Source organism: Carassius gibelio, chromosome A7, assembly GCF_023724105.1.
Source record: "Carassius gibelio isolate Cgi1373 ecotype wild population from Czech Republic chromosome A7, carGib1.2-hapl.c, whole genome shotgun sequence".
NCBI lineage: Eukaryota > Metazoa > Chordata > Actinopteri > Cypriniformes > Cyprinidae > Carassius > Carassius gibelio.
In genome coordinates, this window is record NC_068377.1 from 4,465,500 (window position 1) to 4,483,779 (window position 18,280).

At 35.0% G+C, this 18,280-nt stretch overlaps 1 protein-coding gene across 2 annotated transcripts in view; it reads right to left on the bottom strand.

Annotated features, from left to right (window-relative positions):
- Nucleotides 1-17,110, bottom strand: part of LOC128016462 (protein transport protein Sec24D) — a 22,203-nt gene extending 5,093 nt beyond the window's left edge. For both annotated transcript variants that reach the window (XM_052600979.1, XM_052600977.1), the window contains exons 1-19: nucleotides 16,953-17,110; nucleotides 15,033-15,231; nucleotides 14,673-14,775; nucleotides 14,437-14,579; nucleotides 14,097-14,348; nucleotides 13,042-13,196; nucleotides 12,849-12,960; nucleotides 12,629-12,756; nucleotides 10,452-10,590; nucleotides 10,214-10,329; nucleotides 9,424-9,548; nucleotides 6,498-6,689; nucleotides 4,536-4,629; nucleotides 3,946-4,062; nucleotides 2,416-2,586; nucleotides 2,200-2,296; nucleotides 1,126-1,271; nucleotides 737-875; nucleotides 1-69 (exon numbers count right to left, since the gene is read on the bottom strand). The exon at nucleotides 1-69 is cut by the window's left edge and continues 50 nt beyond it. In XM_052600979.1, coding sequence (XP_052456939.1) covers nucleotides 1-69; nucleotides 737-875; nucleotides 1,126-1,271; nucleotides 2,200-2,296; nucleotides 2,416-2,586; nucleotides 3,946-4,062; nucleotides 4,536-4,629; nucleotides 6,498-6,689; nucleotides 9,424-9,548; nucleotides 10,214-10,329; nucleotides 10,452-10,590; nucleotides 12,629-12,756; nucleotides 12,849-12,960; nucleotides 13,042-13,196; nucleotides 14,097-14,348; nucleotides 14,437-14,579; nucleotides 14,673-14,775; nucleotides 15,033-15,183 — 2,449 coding nt within the window. In that variant the 5' untranslated portion in view covers nucleotides 15,184-15,231; nucleotides 16,953-17,110. The remainder of the gene's footprint in view (nucleotides 70-736; nucleotides 876-1,125; nucleotides 1,272-2,199; nucleotides 2,297-2,415; nucleotides 2,587-3,945; nucleotides 4,063-4,535; nucleotides 4,630-6,497; nucleotides 6,690-9,423; nucleotides 9,549-10,213; nucleotides 10,330-10,451; nucleotides 10,591-12,628; nucleotides 12,757-12,848; nucleotides 12,961-13,041; nucleotides 13,197-14,096; nucleotides 14,349-14,436; nucleotides 14,580-14,672; nucleotides 14,776-15,032; nucleotides 15,232-16,952) is intronic.
- Nucleotides 17,111-18,280: the final 1,170 nt, after the last annotated feature.

The window sequence follows — 18,280 nt, forward strand, 5'->3', positions numbered from 1 at the left end:
TGTGAGCCATCTGGTTCACCAGGATCTCTCTCACAGTCTTCAGTGGCTGGTTGAGCATGGCCCGATACGCTGCAGGATAACAGCATCCACCACAATCACTGACTGTAGCCATGAGCTCATCACACACTCTTAAATCTTTTAGTTTGAAAAACCTGCACTGAGTATCCTTTGTTCCAATATAAAAAAAAAATGTGATACATCTCACATTTGCCTGTAAAGAATTGTTGGTGGCCCAAAAAAGAAATCTACATCCAGAAAGCATGACTCTATTTCATATAATTAAAATATGAATAAGACAGGTTGTAGAAGAAAAAAAAAATGTCTAAAAATAAAGGTAATAAATTTGTTTCTGCGTATCAGTGTTGTTATCGTTTCCTAAAACACACTGGAAAAAAAAGAAGAAATTAAATGTACAAGTTCAAGTAAGTCTTAGTTGAAGTAATAAAATTAATGAAAATGAGAGAAAAAAAAAAGTTAAATTATAATAATAAAAATTCTCTCTCTCTCTCTCCCTCTCCCTCCCTCCCAGGGAACACATGTTAGGTAAAAAAAAATGTTTTAACCTGAATCGCTTGTAAGTTGCTTTGGATAAAAATGTCTGCTAAATGCATAAAAAATGCACAAAAATGGATTGGCACATTTTAAAATCTAGCATTATGTCACCGCTAGAAGTAAATCTGTAATGACTGTATGACGTTTTCATGTACATTCTTGTAAGAGTTGGTAAGGCGGTCACCTGACTTGGCGAAGAAGTTGATGAGGGCGTCTGTCTCGCAGCTCTTGTAGAGTTCAGAAAGCTGAGAGCTGCAGTTCAGACTGAGGTTGTGAATCCGCAGCCTCCTCTGTCCTCCGATGGTGGTGTAGAGCAGTGCACACTGGGAAACAGAGGAAACAAACTCATTTGTGTTGCTCTTGACTGCAAGCTAACACAAAGAGCATCACATCAAAACAGCTCAATGCACTTAAACGCTTTTATGCATCAAAAATTGTTATTGATGTTACTGATGCTGCATGATAAATTTTGACGGTCGAGAGTGTTTCAACATGACCAGTCTTGATGCATTCAAGTATTTAATGACGGTCTTGTGATGGACTCAGAGCTCAGTGTCATATGTGAAGCCTGACCTGCATCACAGCTCCAGACTCCTCGCTGAGTGTGTCGTCGTGTTTAAACTCGACCGTCACGGCCTTGTCACAGTCCACCGCTGCCATTTCCACATCTGTAGTGTTGTTCATGTATATCGCGCCAAAGAAGTCTGTCGCCCTGAAGCCTTGAATGACCAGGATCATGCAGATGTTAGGAAACGCATATACCATACATACACTACCATTTAAACGTTTAGAGCTGGTAAGATTTCTTAATGTCTTTGAAAGACTTTTCTTTAAGCTACATTCAATTTATCGAACAGCCATTCATTAAAAAAAAATGCATGTTCAGACAAATACGATGCAATGGTTCTTGATTCCAAAAACAGTGCAAGTTTTGCTCGAGCACATCACTTTCTCACAAAACGTGCTTTTTATGCATTTTTGCCATTTGTAAGATGCAGTCTTGTATTATCCCTTACTAAGCAGAAAAACTAAGCCACAAAGACCTGATTCTTGTCTTCCTCTGAGCCAGAATGATCTATTCATTCAATTCTCAGCCAAATTTCACAATATCAGTATTGAAAACAAAGCCGTTGCTACTTAATATTTTTGTGCAAAACCATTCTTTGATAAAAGAACAACATTTCTTTGAAATACAAATATTTTGTAACAACATTCTTGCTGTAACCATTTCTTGAACATTGGGCGTACCAATGTTCTACTTATTTATTTAAATAAAGCATAAAGAAATATAACAGTGGAGGAAATTCTCTAGTTTGGAAGTAAATATTTTGAACTATCTGCAAGTAATATTTTAAAATGTGCACACATGCACTTAACATGTTGAAAACAAAATGTTTCTTGTCTTGTCACATTCAGTGGTCGAATATTAAATGTTTTGCTTCTTCCATTTTAGTTTACCTTGATCTCTAAAATGTTTTCTTTTAAATCTTTTTGTCAACCTAAAAACAAACAGAGTGCTAAATAATTGAGTTCAAATAATAGGGAGGAAATTTTACCATTTCTATTTATTGGGACAAAATTTGATGTCAGTGCCAATTTAATGCATCCTTGTTATATAAAAGTATTAACTTCCATCAAAAAGATTACCTGTTCCAGTACGGATGCGCATGACGGCGTCGAAGCCGATGGACTTCTCCACATCTCTCCTGAGGTCACTGACAAACTGTTGACCATTCACCTCCATCTGGAAAGATAACAATATTGAGGTCTGACCACAAGAGGGCAGTAATACAGAAGAGCTCATCTTTATTTTGTACAATGTTCACAGCGTCTGTGTTTCAGTATGTGTGTGTTATGGTGTACCTGGAAGTTGCTGTACTTGTAGATGGAGCCGCCGGTGTGTGACGGCACATCTCCCATGGTGGCTATATCCACATACTGGTTAGGAAACAGGAAGAGGTCGACACAACAGCCTTGTGCCACACAGTCTTTAGCCAGCTGCTCATACACACCCCGCTGAGGCTGGAACAGAGTCTGAACACACACACACACACACACACACACACACAAGTATGAATTTATAAAGCTGCTTTAAAACAATGTGTATTGTAAAAAGCACTTATACAAATAAATTTGACAACTTGACTAATACTATTTTCAGGATTTCTGCACATTTTATGAAGGTAAATTTAAGACTTTTTAAAGTAAAGAAAATTTTGGAAATAAATTGATGGTCTCCAAATGTAAAGCAACGCTTCAAATTTTGAAAATGCAATTTTCAACAGATCTCCATTACTTTTATTAATTTTGGAATACTTTAATTACATTTTACATAAAAAAAAATAAAAAAAATAAATAAAAACGTATGGCTGGAATAGCTCTTCTCCAAACCAATACAATAAATGAAAAAACTTACTGAAAAAAAAAAAAAAAATTTAATCTTCTGATCACACTGCAAAAAAGTGATGATCTTCCTCAATATTTTTGTCTTGTTTTTAATTCTTAAATCCATACACATTTACTTGAGAAGCAAATAGACAAGACAAAAAAGAAATCTTGTTTGCTGTCAAATGTATCTAAATTAAAGGTTAGTTCACCCAAAAATGAGACCTGCTCACAACAGACCCGGAAGAGAAGACAATGCTGAATAAAGTCATAATTTTTGCTATTTTTGGACCAAAATGTATTTTTGATGCTTCAAAAAATTCTAACTGACCCTCTGATGTCACATGGACTACTTTGATGATGTTTTTCTTACCTTTCTGGACATGGACAGTACACCGTACACACAGCTTCAATGGAGGGACTGAGAGCTCTCGGACTAAATCTAAAATATCTTAAACTGTGTTCTGAAGATAAACGGAGGTCTCACGGGTTTGGGACGACATGAGGGTGAGTTATTAATGACATAATTTTCCTTTTTGGGTGAACTAACCCTTTAAGTGAGGTAATGGTTAATAAAATGGAAAAACAACTTAATTTAAATGAAAAACAAGTTTTCAGACCCTATTAACAGATATCTGTTGTTCTTTTACATATAAATTTAATTTAGTTTCACTTCCCAGAAAACAAGAATTCATATCTGCATCATGCATCTAAAGCAAATGTATATTGATTTATGGATGTTTAGATATTTGTACTGAAAAAAAAAACTTATATATATATATATATATATATATATATATATATATATATATATATATTTTTTTTTTTTTTTTTTTTTTTTTTTTTTTTACAGTGTAAGCAACATTTAATGCAAAGACTTTATGAAGTTAAGACTTTGTAAATGGCCGGTTTAATTTCTGGAAGGATGAATTGATGAATTGAAGGATGACATTTTAAGTTATTTTTTCGTAAATTCCCAAAACTTTATTAAATAAAATAAATATTTACCTTCTCCTTTTCTGTACCCACTAGTTTTCTGTCATCTCTGTTTTTGAGTTTTCCTGGAGCCTCTGCTGTTGGGATGGAGGAATGAAAGATGAAGAGTTTGCCACTGCATTCAGCTGCCTGATGAGAGGAGAAAAAATTATAATAATGATAATAAAAAAAAATAATACACACACACACACACACATACATATATACATACATATGTATGTATCAAATAGTATTAGCAGGATACATTAAGAGCATTTGATTGAAAATATTTGATGAATAAGCTATGACCAAAACTTCAAGGTCATGGACTGGAGGTGTCATTAAACACTCCTTAAAGAGTCAAAGAGAGATGTTATGAAATAGCCAGTGCGGTCACCAGTTATGATATGATGACGGGAATGTCATCCCAGGCCTGGGAATTCAAATAACGGCCCTAGAAACAACTGCATGTCTATCACACAAAGCCTGCTTGCACTATTCTTTAAACAGTGTCAAAAAGCTAAGGATGAGGCTAAATATGCACATACAATTACAGAGGGACATTCCAGACTGACTGATGTCACTGTTTGGTAAACACTTGAGCCTCTTCGATTTGTTTTTACCTTCAGTGCCTCCACACCAGCTTGGATGACCGGAGCGAAAACCGTCTCGCTCTCGTTGGTGTCAGCAAACATGTCAGGGATCTGATCTAAAAGGCTAAAGAAAAAAATACAGAAATTCATATTAACAACAAGAATAAGCTATTTCTGTCTCATGAAGTCAAGCCATGCTTTAGGATAATGACAGTGAATTACAGAAGAGTATAAGATTAGGAAGTGATTGCTAGTCTGAGCAGTTTACATCATCTGAGAAATGATCCATTACTCATGTTTCTATTGAAACATTAGTGATGCATGCAAAGTATTTTATTAATTGATATTGTGAATTTAATACCAATATCAGTTTCCTGCATAATTAATTAATTGTTAAATAATTATTGATATAATTGAATCCATTACTTATTAATGATGTTATAATTGAGAAATGATTAATGTGTTAATTAATTTTGCATTCTTAAAGCTCAAAGCGTACAACATGTCAGCAACACCAAGGTCATGGGTTTGATTCCCATGGAATGCATTAAATAAAAACGTGTACATTTTTATATGCAGTCATTTTATATAAAGCATTTGTCTAATGCATAATTGTTTAAGTATCCAATAACAAATATGCAGATATATTGCTTTAATAAAACAACATGTATGCATTACATATTTATTTGTATATTATTTTATACTTTGTCTTGTACCATATTCTTGTATATTCTTTATATTTGAATGTCTTTGTAACATCTGTTCTGTCTTTCTCGGGAGGAGATAAACTAAGAATTTCATTGCACTACTTAATATGACTATAAACACACACACACACACACATATATACTTTAAAGGGGGGGTGAAATGCTATTTCATGCATACTGAGTTTTTTACACTGTTAAAGAGTTGGATTCCCATGCTAAACATGGACAAAGTTTCAAAAAATTAAGTTGTATGTTTGAAGGAGTATTTTTGTTCCAAAAAAACCTCTTCCGGTTTGTCACAAGTTTCGGAAAGTTTTTTTCGAGTATGGCTCTGTGTGACGTTAGATGGAGCGGAATTTCCTTATATGGGTCCTGAGGCACTTCTGCCGGAAGAGCACGCTCCCGTATAGCAGAGCAGAGAGAGGCTGAGCACAGCCTGATCATAGCGAGAGCGAGAGCATCGCGAAATGTCACAAAAGGAGTGTGTTTTTGGTTGCCAGGGCAAGACAACCCTGCACAGATTACCAAAAGAGAAACAGCATTAAGGGACCAGTGGACGGAGTTTATTTTTACAGAGCATCAACGGAGTTGTGCAAGTGTTTTTGTTTGTTCCCTGCATTTCGGATTGCACATCGTTTATTTCTTAAGGATAATGCAGACCCAACGGAAAAGGGTCACGATTGTGTGTTGGAACCACATGCGGTGTGTAAAACTGCTTCAAATATCTCTGTGTTGTTAACTTAGCTATCGGCGCGTAAGCACATCAAGTAAACAACATGCGATGTTGTCATCAAACTGCACTTTCCACATGTACAGCTTAAAAAAAAAAAAGACGACATAAAGTGGAACTTAGTCATTTTCCAAAACCGCTAAGCAAATATATACAGTTTCAGTACATACCACATAGCATACCGCCTTTGCTGATGCTGCTCTTGTTAAATTTCAGCCTCTGGATCTGTTTCACAGTTTCCAAACGCTCTCAACTCAAAAGCCTACTGGCGCTCGTGATTCTTTAGCTCCGCCCACACGTCACGCCTCTAGCCGGTCGTGTTTTTCCGGGAAAAATCGGTACAGACTATCTTTCTCTTATAAATATAATAAAAATAAAGACTTTTTGGAGTTATGAAGGATGCAGTACTACTCTATAGGTACTCAAGATTAACAGGATATTGAGTGAAAACGAGCATTTCACCCCCCCTTTAATACTAATACTAAATGCTGTATATGAGTCAATGTAATATTGTAGAAGTGCATTTTAAATAACTACATTCAGAGATGAACCTACTTGTTGATGACAGCTCGGGACTCCTGGAAGTTGACGAGGAATCCGTCGAGAAGTGGTACAAACATCTCAGATACATCAGAGACCACCATCATCTGCGGCTGGGCCAGAGCGCTCTTCACGTTATAGAAGTGCAGGATCTTATTATAGGTGACAAAACCCACTCTGATGGGTGAAGTCTCTGCTCCCTCCTCTCTTCAAAAGACAAAGAACATAAGAAAATCGATAAGTTCATTAAAAAAAAGTGTTGAATATACTCTATGTATTCAGATACAGTTGAACATATTTAGATAACTTTATATAAAGCACTGGGTAATAACATAAGTCACATTTTTTGACAAAAGTAATGAGATTTGCAGTAGATTATATATTGCTTTACCTGAGTACACTGCAGGTAGTTCATCAAATTAATGTAAATATATAACTAATTATGATTATATATTCCACTAACATTTGACAACATGAAATTGTGGAAATACTTTCTTTTAAACAGTAACATTTTTCTATAATTAAACATAAAAAATAAAAGCAATGCATTAAATGCATTAGAAAAAACTAGCGATGATAGAGTGATAATTAGTCCTATAACAATAACTATATTTTGTTTAAATTCAAATTGATTTTTTTTTTATAATTTTATGTGCTTTTCTCATTTTTATTAGCTTTTTTATATATATACATTTAAGTATAGTTTAAAGGTCCATTTATGAATGATAGAATGATGCCTACATATATTATTCAAGAATGAGAACTATAAAGATAACTATAACAATAACTATATTAGCATTTATGTTCTGTTCATAATCAGTGCACCACAGTTTTAAAGCTCTATAAACACGAATGTATTATGATTGGCTGTCAAGTGTTTTCATTTCCCAGTATTATTCCCCAGCTGCTTGAAAAAAAACTACAATGATCAGTTCCATCAGTTAAAGAAATGTGCACATTTCACCATCTAACATCTACCAGAGCACTGTGTAGTAGCTGATAGCATACTGCATGGGCCAGTGAATATAAGCATTGCAGATTGACGTCTGTATCTGGGCTTTGTAGCTTTCTAAGGTTACATTTGTAAGACTGTAAAACATGGGGATGGTTTGGATCACTCACAGTCCATATATTCCAAGTCTCTCATTAAACTAGAGACAAACGCTCCAATACAAATCCTATCAGGCCCTAACAGACCCCATCGACTCAATGTTGTTTTCATTAACGGTGCACAATCTAGCAAGCAAAGCCAGGACCAGAGGAGAGAAATCAGATCTAATGGCACAGGCTTATTTGGACTGTTTTCAGAGTGAGGTCAGGTCCCATACAAATAAGGACATACCCTTAGGAAACAGCCGAGGAGAAGTCGTAGTTTAGGAGGGTGCAAAAAAAGATGTTCCTCAGATGTGAATCAAAAGCTCACCTCTCAGCTGGCCATCACCCAAAGAAACGGTATAATTGAAGCCATGTGTGCCAGCAGACGTTTAATACTGTTGAAGAACTAGAGCCGCTGAACCTCCTGACTTCCTTCAGGCAGACATTTTCAAATGATGAGATATTGGAATTGTTTCTCTCCCTAGTTTTTTGTTTTTTTTCTAGCTTGTTCTCCCGTTACCATATTTGGCAGAGGATCGGGGCTCTTTTTCAGCTGGATTCATTCACATTCCAGGCTGATAGTGGCTGAGATGAACATGTGTTCAACCTGAGAGGTGCGGACAGAAAACGGAGGGGAGGCTTCTGCCCGAGGCTTCATCTACACTTCCAGCCAAACACCTGGAGCGGGGCGTCATGAAAGCAATCCTAAATATATCTTCAGTGCAATCCAGATCCTTACAGTCTTAGCTGTCCAAACATTAAAAGACTAACAGACTGATCTAGTCCCTCTGCTCAATTTCAGTCCACACGCCAGAACAGAGTCGCCAGATGCTTGCTGACAGGTCAAATGTTTGCAATTTGCGGAAATGTTTTAAAATGTAGATTTGTTTTACATTTCTATATAATTTATGTATAGGGATTCATTTAAAACATATATACGTAAGATGAAAAATTATAATTACAATTAATTATATAATATGCATAAAAAATTGTAAATTCCTAAAAAAAAAAATGTGATTATAAATTGTGAACAATGATATTATTATTTTAGTATTTAATATTTATATAAAATTAGTTTTTATTTAAATATAACATTTTAGTCATTTTATTATGTGCTCGTCATTTTCATTCGATTTTATTTTGTAAAAAAAATTTACATTTAACATTTAAATTGAATACATTTTATTTCCGTTTTAGTTTATTTATTTAAAGGTCAGTTACATTTTCTTTTCTTTTTTCATCTTCATATTTGTATTTAATATTATTTTAGTTTAATTTCAATGAACAAAATTATTTTTTAATAGCTTTAGTTTAATTTACGATAACCCTGGTGAAAAAACTTTAAAAGTAAAGAGACCAATAACAGCAGATGACATCTACAGTGTACATTTTCCCTAAACACAGATTTTAACCTGAAATTGACGCTGAATAGCAAAAAATTTTTTACTTTATTTATTTTAAGGTCCAATTCTCACTATTAACAAACCATTAAACTATGACTTTTGCTTCAATAAACTCCTAATTTGCTGTTTATTAATAGTTAGTAAGGAAATTGTTAAGTTAGGTATTAGGATGAGGGATGTAGAATATGGTCATAAAGAATATGTGCCGTATAATTACTAATAAACAGCCAATTTGTAAATAAAAGGCATGTTAACAAGCAACTAGTTAATAGTGAGAATAGGTCCCTGTACTAAAGTGTTACCAAAAACAATGAATGTACATATCCACTATCAACATCCAAGAGCAACAAAGAAACTAAATGCTCAAGTATTAAAGTTGTTATGAAGAACGATCCCCCTCATTGTCTTTAAAAATAGACAGCAAACATTAACGCTCAACTTACTTTGGAAGTAGGTCAAGCAGCGTCTTCAGTTCCTCGCATATTAGTTTCACAAGTCCACTTTTTATGTTGTTGTAGGAGACATCGATCATGAAGATGTAGGCAGGAGGATTCGGAGGCTTATTATTCTTAAAGACAAAAGAGAACATTACAGAATGAATGATGGTAGTTCGTGAACTTCAAAGTGGGCTGTTTTTGCTTGTTCTCTACAGAATTCATACACATATCTTGTGGCAGAGAATACACTACGTTTGCAATCATGTGAAAGCATATCATATGCACAAGAACACTTTTTATCTTTTTATATACAGAAATGCCAAGATGAACATATTACAGTCTCTCAAAACACAACAGTGGAAAACAGGATCACGATAAAGACTCCTTGTTTTGACTCCCAATGAACTGTACAGTATAGGGATTGAGGAGCTGATCCTCAAAGATGAATAAACTTCTGAGAAAAACAGGAGCCCACATAGAAGATAATGGTGTCAGGAACCCAGGCACGGACTGGGGCCAAAAATGTGTCGTGGACCTGTTTAGTCCGATAACTAAATTGAAATTAAGTTATTTGAGATTTCAGCCTACTTTGGACCCTGCTCCATGAGAAGATAATACAAAAATGTACCATTACATTACTACAGAGTAGTAAAATTTTAGCAAAGCACTTTTTTTTTGATAAATCAAATGCAATCTATTACTATTAAACCTTACTAATGTGATAAACTCTAACTGTGACCATTATACACTTACATAAAAAGTGTGCATCCTTATTTTCAAACAACTTCTCTGTTACCTTGCAATAATCCAATGTGGCAATGAACTCGTATGAGCCCAGAGACAGTTCTGGTCTCTCATACAGATCCATTCTTCTCCCCATATGGTCCAAATGCTGGAAATACTGCACTGGAACTGGAAAGGTAGTGAAACACCATTTTTAGAAACACTCCCAGACAAATAGTCCCCACCATATGTTGACAAGAAACACAGCGTAAGAATGAAGGTCCCAGCGGTCTCAATGGTACAGTACCAACCTTCATTAACGCAGCTGCAGAAGCCACACTGGTAGCGTCGTCCTCCATCCATAAACTGCATGTAAGGACACATGTAGGCCTTACAGCGGTTGCAGCGGATCGGTCCAGTCTCACCGTGATTTACAATGTACAGAGGACTCTATAGAGACCAGAGAGGGAAGGAAAAATAAGACCTATATACAGCCTTAACTTATTAACTGTAACATATACCACAAGGTTTCTGTATGCCTATATATAGCTGCACATACACTTCTTTTTATATATGTATATAAAATATAAAGCACATAGATATTAAAATGGAAAAAAGCTTAAGCTGAGATCACTGCATTTAAATTGCATTAAAGGTTTTCAGTCAGCTTCTAAATTGTAGTACAATATTTAATTGTTGCTGTGTCATTTTAATAAGGTGGCATTGACGATGAACAGTAACAGATTAGGGAACATTTTCACTACTAACTAAGAGTATTTCCTCAATAAACTACTAATTTGCTGCCTATTAATAGTTTGTAAGGTAGTTGTTAAGTTTAGATTTGGGGTGGATTAAGTATGCTCATGTAGAATAAGGTATAAAAGTGTGCTTTATAAGTCAATATGCAAGTAATCAGCATGATAATAAACCACTAATCTAACCACTAATCTAAAGTGTTACCCAATGAGCTTTTATTAAGGGTGAAAGGGAATACAAATGAATTTGTAATCATAAATGCTGCAATATGGAGTCACACGGCTCGGAATCAAAACTGACTGCAGTGTATCGTGCCTTAAAATGTGGTCTTATTTCCTCCTTTACTTGAGAGTACAATAAACTTCTCATCTGACACTGAACTTAAACGAATTAGCCTCTCGTGAGAATACCAACATTTCCTAAAAAGGCACTGAAGCACAAATATGAAGGGTAAAGCAATGAGAGACTCTCGAGTTAAACATGTCTTCAAAACCACTATTAAACAACTGAGACAATAAACTAAGGGGACACCCATGAATTAGGTTTTAAACATATTCCATAGGCAGTATTTTCCAAAGATAACACAAAAGACAACAACAAACAAAAGGTCATTCATTCATGTGTTAAATTGTAATTGTACTTCAAATCTTCTAAGTATGTTTTAAAAACTAAAATAAAAGGACACTTAAGTGAACTTAAAGAGAGCACAAATTCATGACTGTATCTTAAAACAGTATATTTTTTTAACGTGCACTTTGTAATAATGTCATGTTTAAATTTCTATGTTAAAGCGCATTTTAGGTTTTAATAAGCTTTTCTTCATCACACTTCAATACACTTATTTTGATGGAATGACTAACATACTAAAGCACATGTTAAGCACTTGATTATCATTGTATCCATAGTTTGTTATTTGACATCATATATCTACTTAAATGGGTCAAAAAGGCTTACTAATTCAACTAATTACAATTAATATAAATTTAAACTTATGTATAATACATTTTCATTTAATAACAATTAATCTTAAAAAACATTAATTCCAATTTTCACTTTAGAAGATTATTTTAAAGTCTATGCTTTTCGTATTAATTACTCTTTTTAAAAATAAACTAAAGTGTGCATCTGTTTCACAAGGAAACACATGTACAGTTTTCCAGCACTAAACATCCGATAATATCGTCTACCTAAGCCCCACCCCCACCACGCCCCGCCCCCGCCGAGAAAACATTGCCGACACACACAAACACACAACATATTCAGTTTGGTCTTAATTATTGTCACAAAGTTTGGTTTTACTTTTCTTATTTTGTGCTTAAACTAACTTAAGACATAACCGATTGTATTTATTAGATCGTTGTGATATAATTCTGTCTGTATTTGTCCATTTGAATGTTTAAGAATGTGATCTCAGTCCAGTGTTTGCGTATATAAGAGGCAAAATTTGTGTGTCTTTAGTGTTTTTTTTTCTGATAATGTCCATAATCATAATCAGTTACCTAACTGTTAATGTCGACATTGCGATACTTATGAGACATCCGATATACGATAATATCGGCATATAGCCCAGCCCAAATACTAAACATAACTACATTTAAAAGTCACTTATGTTGTAGCATTCCTCATTTGTAAATCATGTCTGCTAAATGTCTGAATGTAAAACTAAATCTAGTACACAAACTCAAAACTGAAGAACTGCTAAAATCAAGAGTTCTGAGAAAATGCTGCATACCTCATTTTTGGGCAGAGTGGCAAAGGGTTTAATAATGGCTGCCAGAGGCACTTTGCACTGCTTTGCAAGGTCAGCAGTGCTGGGGAAGGAATATGTTGTGCACCGCATGAACCTTGGGCTGGCATTCCCTTAAAATGACAGAAGAAAGATTAATATGTTAAACAAAACCCCTTTTATGCTAATATTAGGAGAGAAGTGTAAAGACAGCTGCCATGCTCACCTTGGTCCTGCACTGTGAAATCTGTGGTGACCAGTGGAGGCACCTGACCTCTGATGTTTGTGACGTACACCTGGCCTCCTCTCTTAGCCTGGTCATCCTCAATCACTTGCGTCTGCAACAGACAGTGTAACCTGAAATGTGCACAAATTTAAACGCTTTTATTTTGAAAAGCAGCATTTTTGTCTGTTGTTACCGTGCTTGGAATAGAGTCTGGGTCCAGCTTCTTTTGAGGAGGGCCTGCCATTTGTGCGGTACCTCCAGGAAAACCTCCTGGGAAAGCACCTGACTGTGGCCCTGCCATCTGTTGACCTGCCATTTGTGCACCATACGGGCCTGAAATCGGGCTCCCTTCAGGTTAGAAGCAAAAATAGTTATTTCAATTAGTCAATTGATTGTTTTTTTAACAAGGACTTATGTTTAACATATACACTGCCAGTCAAATAGTGTGGAATAATTCAGATTTTTTTATGTTTTTTGAAAGTAGTATCTTATGCTCAGCAAGGCTGCATTTACGTCATTTACAAATACAGTAAAAACAGTAATATTGTGATATATTATTACAGTTTAAAAGGACTGTTTTCAATTTGAATAGATTTTAAAATGTGATTGTTTTCCTGTGAGCAAAGTGTAATTTTCAGTATCATTAGTCTAGTCTTCAGTCTCACAATCTTCAGAAGTCATATTAAAAAACTAAATATTATTCTGAAAAATGTTAAAATAGTTTTCGCACCTTAATAGTTTTGAAAAGTTTGAGGTAAGATTCAGCAAATACACATTAAATTGATCATAAAGCATTTATAATGTTGCAAAAGACTTAAAATAAACACTTCTTTTGAAGTTGAAAAAAATACATTTTCCACAAAAATGTAATGCAGCACAATTGGGTGCGACATTGATAATTATCAGAAAAGTTTCTTGAACACCAATTCAGCATATTAGAATGATTTCAGAAGGATCATGTGACACTGAAGACTGGAGTAATGATGCTGAAAATACACTTTTGCATCACGATTAAAATATATTCATATAGAAAACAGTTATTTTAAATTGTAGTAATATTTCACAATATTACTGTTTTTAATGTGCAGCCTTGAGAGACTTCCAAAGAAACTATTTTCCAAAATCTTAAATATTCCAAAGTATAATTCTAAATTCTACAGTATTTTAACAAATGAGATACAACTCATCATTAAAGAGAAGCTCTTGAACTTTTTCTTAATCATTGGTGCAATGTTTCCTAGTTCTTACCTGGTTGCTGTTGATAGCCTTGGGGTCCCATTGGTGGTTGGTGGACACCTGGTCCAGGTGGGCCAGACATTCCCATTGGTGGAGCTGTCACAGAACCCATCATGGCCATTGGTGGAGGAGATACAAATGATGGCTGCTGCTGTCCTGGTGGAGAAATGGGCGGATGCCCCATTGCTGGTGGAGGTGATGTGTGATATTGTTGTGGTGCTGCTGAGCTGGAAGGAGACTGTGGTACCTGCATGGGCCTTTGGCCTAAAGATCACAGTGCATGCATTGGTGTAAAATAGGCCAACTGAAAGTCAATCCACTTAAAAGCAATATAAAATGGCATCTAACTTACCATATCCTCCGATGTTCATGCCACTCATTTGATTGGTCAGCTGTTGAGTTGGAGGCGGGGCTTGTGCCATACTATAAAAAGCACTTTGAGGAGGCTGTCCATAAGGAGACATAGAAGGAGCTGAAGCAACAGGAGGAGGGAAACTGGCAAGAGCACAAAAAATACATATTATTATTATTATTATTATAGAAAATTGCGATTTCATGAATGCATCATCACATTGAACTAGTTTTCACCTGTGGGGATGGGCCCCATTCTGCTGAATGTTAGCTCCATACTGGCTGGATACCGGTGGTGGAGGCATCCCAGAAGAAGAGGAGGCAGGAGGCTTGAGCACACCTGGAAACACAGGATTCATTTTACATGTAAAGAATCATGCGAGAAGATAATACTGTGACAAAAATATAATTACAGCATATAAACTGCAGAGGATATAGGGACTGCTGACACTGTAAAGAAAAGTGGTTTCATAATGGATTGACACTGTTTAGGTCTATTTATTTAAGCTCATGTGGTGCTGAGACTCCTGTATCATGAGGACAAGATGAAACTTGCCAGCTTTAGAACAGAACTCAAGAAAAGAAGATTCACTTTACCTGTTGGAGGGGCGGAGTAACCCTGTGGAGGAGATCCATAAGCGCCATAATGCGACTGAGGTGGGGGGTTCCCAAAACCAGCAGAGTATCCCCCCATTCCAGCTTGGGCCTGGGAGTATGGAGGGGCGGCAACATAACCTTGCTGACTCATCCTACTCTTATACAGTTTTCATTCCACTCTGGGACCAAAAAGGGTGATCTGGAACAGAAGAAAGGGGGTGAATTCATTATGTGGGTTTCAAAACAAAACATACACATGGACTTTTAATGTTAAAGGCATGAAACTTCTAATCTGTGTGTTGCACTGGCCATATACTAACCATTGTGGAAAAGGAAGTACACTTTAGCATACTTTGAAAAGAGTACAAATTATGGAAAAGAATATACTTAAGTGTGCACTGAAAGTTATGTTTTCGGGGGAACTAAATTGCATTTTAATTAATTGCAATGAAATGTAACGTATTATAATTAAAATTTATATTAAATGCAATCACCTGAACCTTAAAATGTATTTTATCAACTATATTTTTGCATGCAATTTCATAATAACTTTCCTGTCTTTGAAATTTGATTAAAGTGTACTGCTGAATTTATTGACAAGCATTTATGGTAAAATAAAACATACTTTAACGTCATTTCTATTGAAACTTCTGTGCCATGTGTTTAAATATATTCTTGTAATTACAATTTAAATTGCAATTTAGTACATTCATTATGTTAGTCACCACATCAGGTATCCCACAAGTGCATATTCAATACAATTATGATGAAATGTTTTCAAGAGTTTAGAGTGATATATACCTCAACCCTGAGCACGTGTGTTCAGGAACTTTGTCACTAGACCTAGATAAGAGGAGCTCATGATAACACAATCGGCCATATATGAATATAATGGTTTTACTATTGTATTCAACCCTCAAATTAGTTCACATTAAAGCTGAGATCATTATGGTAACTGTAAACTTACCAACATATCTGAGCTATTAAAATATAGTTTGTTACTTTACAATGTACTAGTTTTAATAATAAAAAAGGCAACATGATGATTTAAAGTTAATCAAAAATGGCCTAAAACAACAAAACAGGCTTTAAAAAAAATACTTCATAAATTCATAACATAAAATGCAACATATATAAATCCATTGTACATAACTGATATTAATAAAAAAATAAAGTGATGTAGGGAATTTCCCATTAACTAAAAAGATGATTCATACTTTGTTTATCTCAAATAAACCAGTATAATGGCAAGTATCGTTTTCTTAAATATAATACTGTTTTACTATCGCAGTTGATCAACAAACAGGTTTTATTGTAGCTTCTTTTCTTTCTTTTTTTTTTTTGCACTCTAATAACACATTTTTACAAGCTAATTATAGGCCTACAGTGTGCGTAGTTACAATAAACATTTTTATTTATTTATTTATTTATTTATTTTTTGTCTGAGACTTCACGTCAGTGTTTCCGCAAGAGGTTTTCAGTAGGCTATCTCTCTGATAAAGACACATTTTCATTTCTATCACTCAACAACACACACGGTATTCAGATCTGCGACGTCATAACAGAACAGAGATGCTACAGCGCGAGACTAATGCTACAGTATCCGTCTGACCTGACACCTCAAAGACCTGTAATGTTTCACTTCACTGAATTAAGTGCATATTGGGGAAAAACTTCCCCACATGCCGTGGATATATAGAATCGATATAAGCTTACTGACAACAATGTGCGTAGACCAGCTGTCGGCGATACAAAGTTACGAAATATGTTCCGCTAGAGATGGAAACTGTATAAGCCAAACTTACAAATATAATACACAGGGCCTCTAAAGAATGGCGCTTATACACTAAGGTCAAAATACGGTTGACTTTCAAAACTCATTTTAGTTTGTTAGTACACGACAAAATAATAGAGACTTACCTGAAAGCAATTGATGTGTCCTTTCCTCTGGTTGATGTTGAATCGCGAGCCGAGAGTGCCACGTCAAACTCCAGCACAGCGCCGGTGTTGCGTACATTGAGCCGCCGCCTCTGCGCATGCGCGGACTGATGGGAACCACTACACGTCAGCAAGGATGCCGATGTGCGTAGCCCGCAAACGCCATGCTGTCATTGGTCTCTGAGATGAAATGAGCTCGTTCTGATCTGTGGGTGCTTAAAACGAAACTGACAAAAACGCTATTATATTCGTGTGTACATTTTTATGTTATTTGGTCTTTTGCACAATATTTCGCATGTGACAGTAGCTATCCAATATTGTTACAGTTATAATACTTTGTAATGTGAGGGTTTCTGAATACATTATAACGAACATTAGAGTGTTTATTGACCCACATTAGTGCGTCTTTTTATATAATTTCACAATTCCATTTTTTTATATTGTTAAGGTGTACTACTGAATATATTGACAAGTATTTGTAAAACTAAAATATACTTTACTGTAATTTCTATTGAAAGTTGTATGTCATATATTTAATTTAATTTAGTACAAATAATATAACTTTAAATGTAATTTGGAATGCCACACTATGGTTAAAATTAATATCAAGTACTTAACATGTGCTTAAAGCAACTCGATTTCTGTTTATATATTTAAAGCATGACAAATGATTATTAAAACAATGATTTTATGTTAAAAAAAGAAGACGAAGAAGAAATACATTAAAGTATACTTAATACGTGGACTTTTATTTAATTATATTTTATATGTTTAAGATTTGAAATGCACATTTAGTACAATTAAGCACACTAATTTTTTTCACAAGGATATCTCGTATTAGCTATAAATGATAGGAATATGTGAAGTCTGTAATCTTTTGACTAATTCCTTCCTGGGCCTTAGATCTAGTCTTCCTCAGTCATTTTAGTCCAAATTGATCAGTCAAGTTTATTACACTGCAGTATAATAATTAAGCTGTATTAGTGCTGATCTTTATTACCTCCTGGATGTATGAACAGTGGCATTAGGCATGTAAAATATTCTGGTCTTGCCCCTCTGATTGATTTGATCTGATTTTACTAATGAATATCTTGATTAAAAGTGACACTCCTTTGGTTCTAGTTCTGTGGGACTTCAATAACTGACTTCACTAAAAGTGCAATGGGAACATAGTCCATAGTCACAGTGGAAACAAGCTGTTAACTGACTTTGATTTGAGAAGAATACCTTATAATGTAAAATAGGATATAGAATATATCCTATATATAATGTATATATATATACATATATCCTAGCATAAATAAAGCATT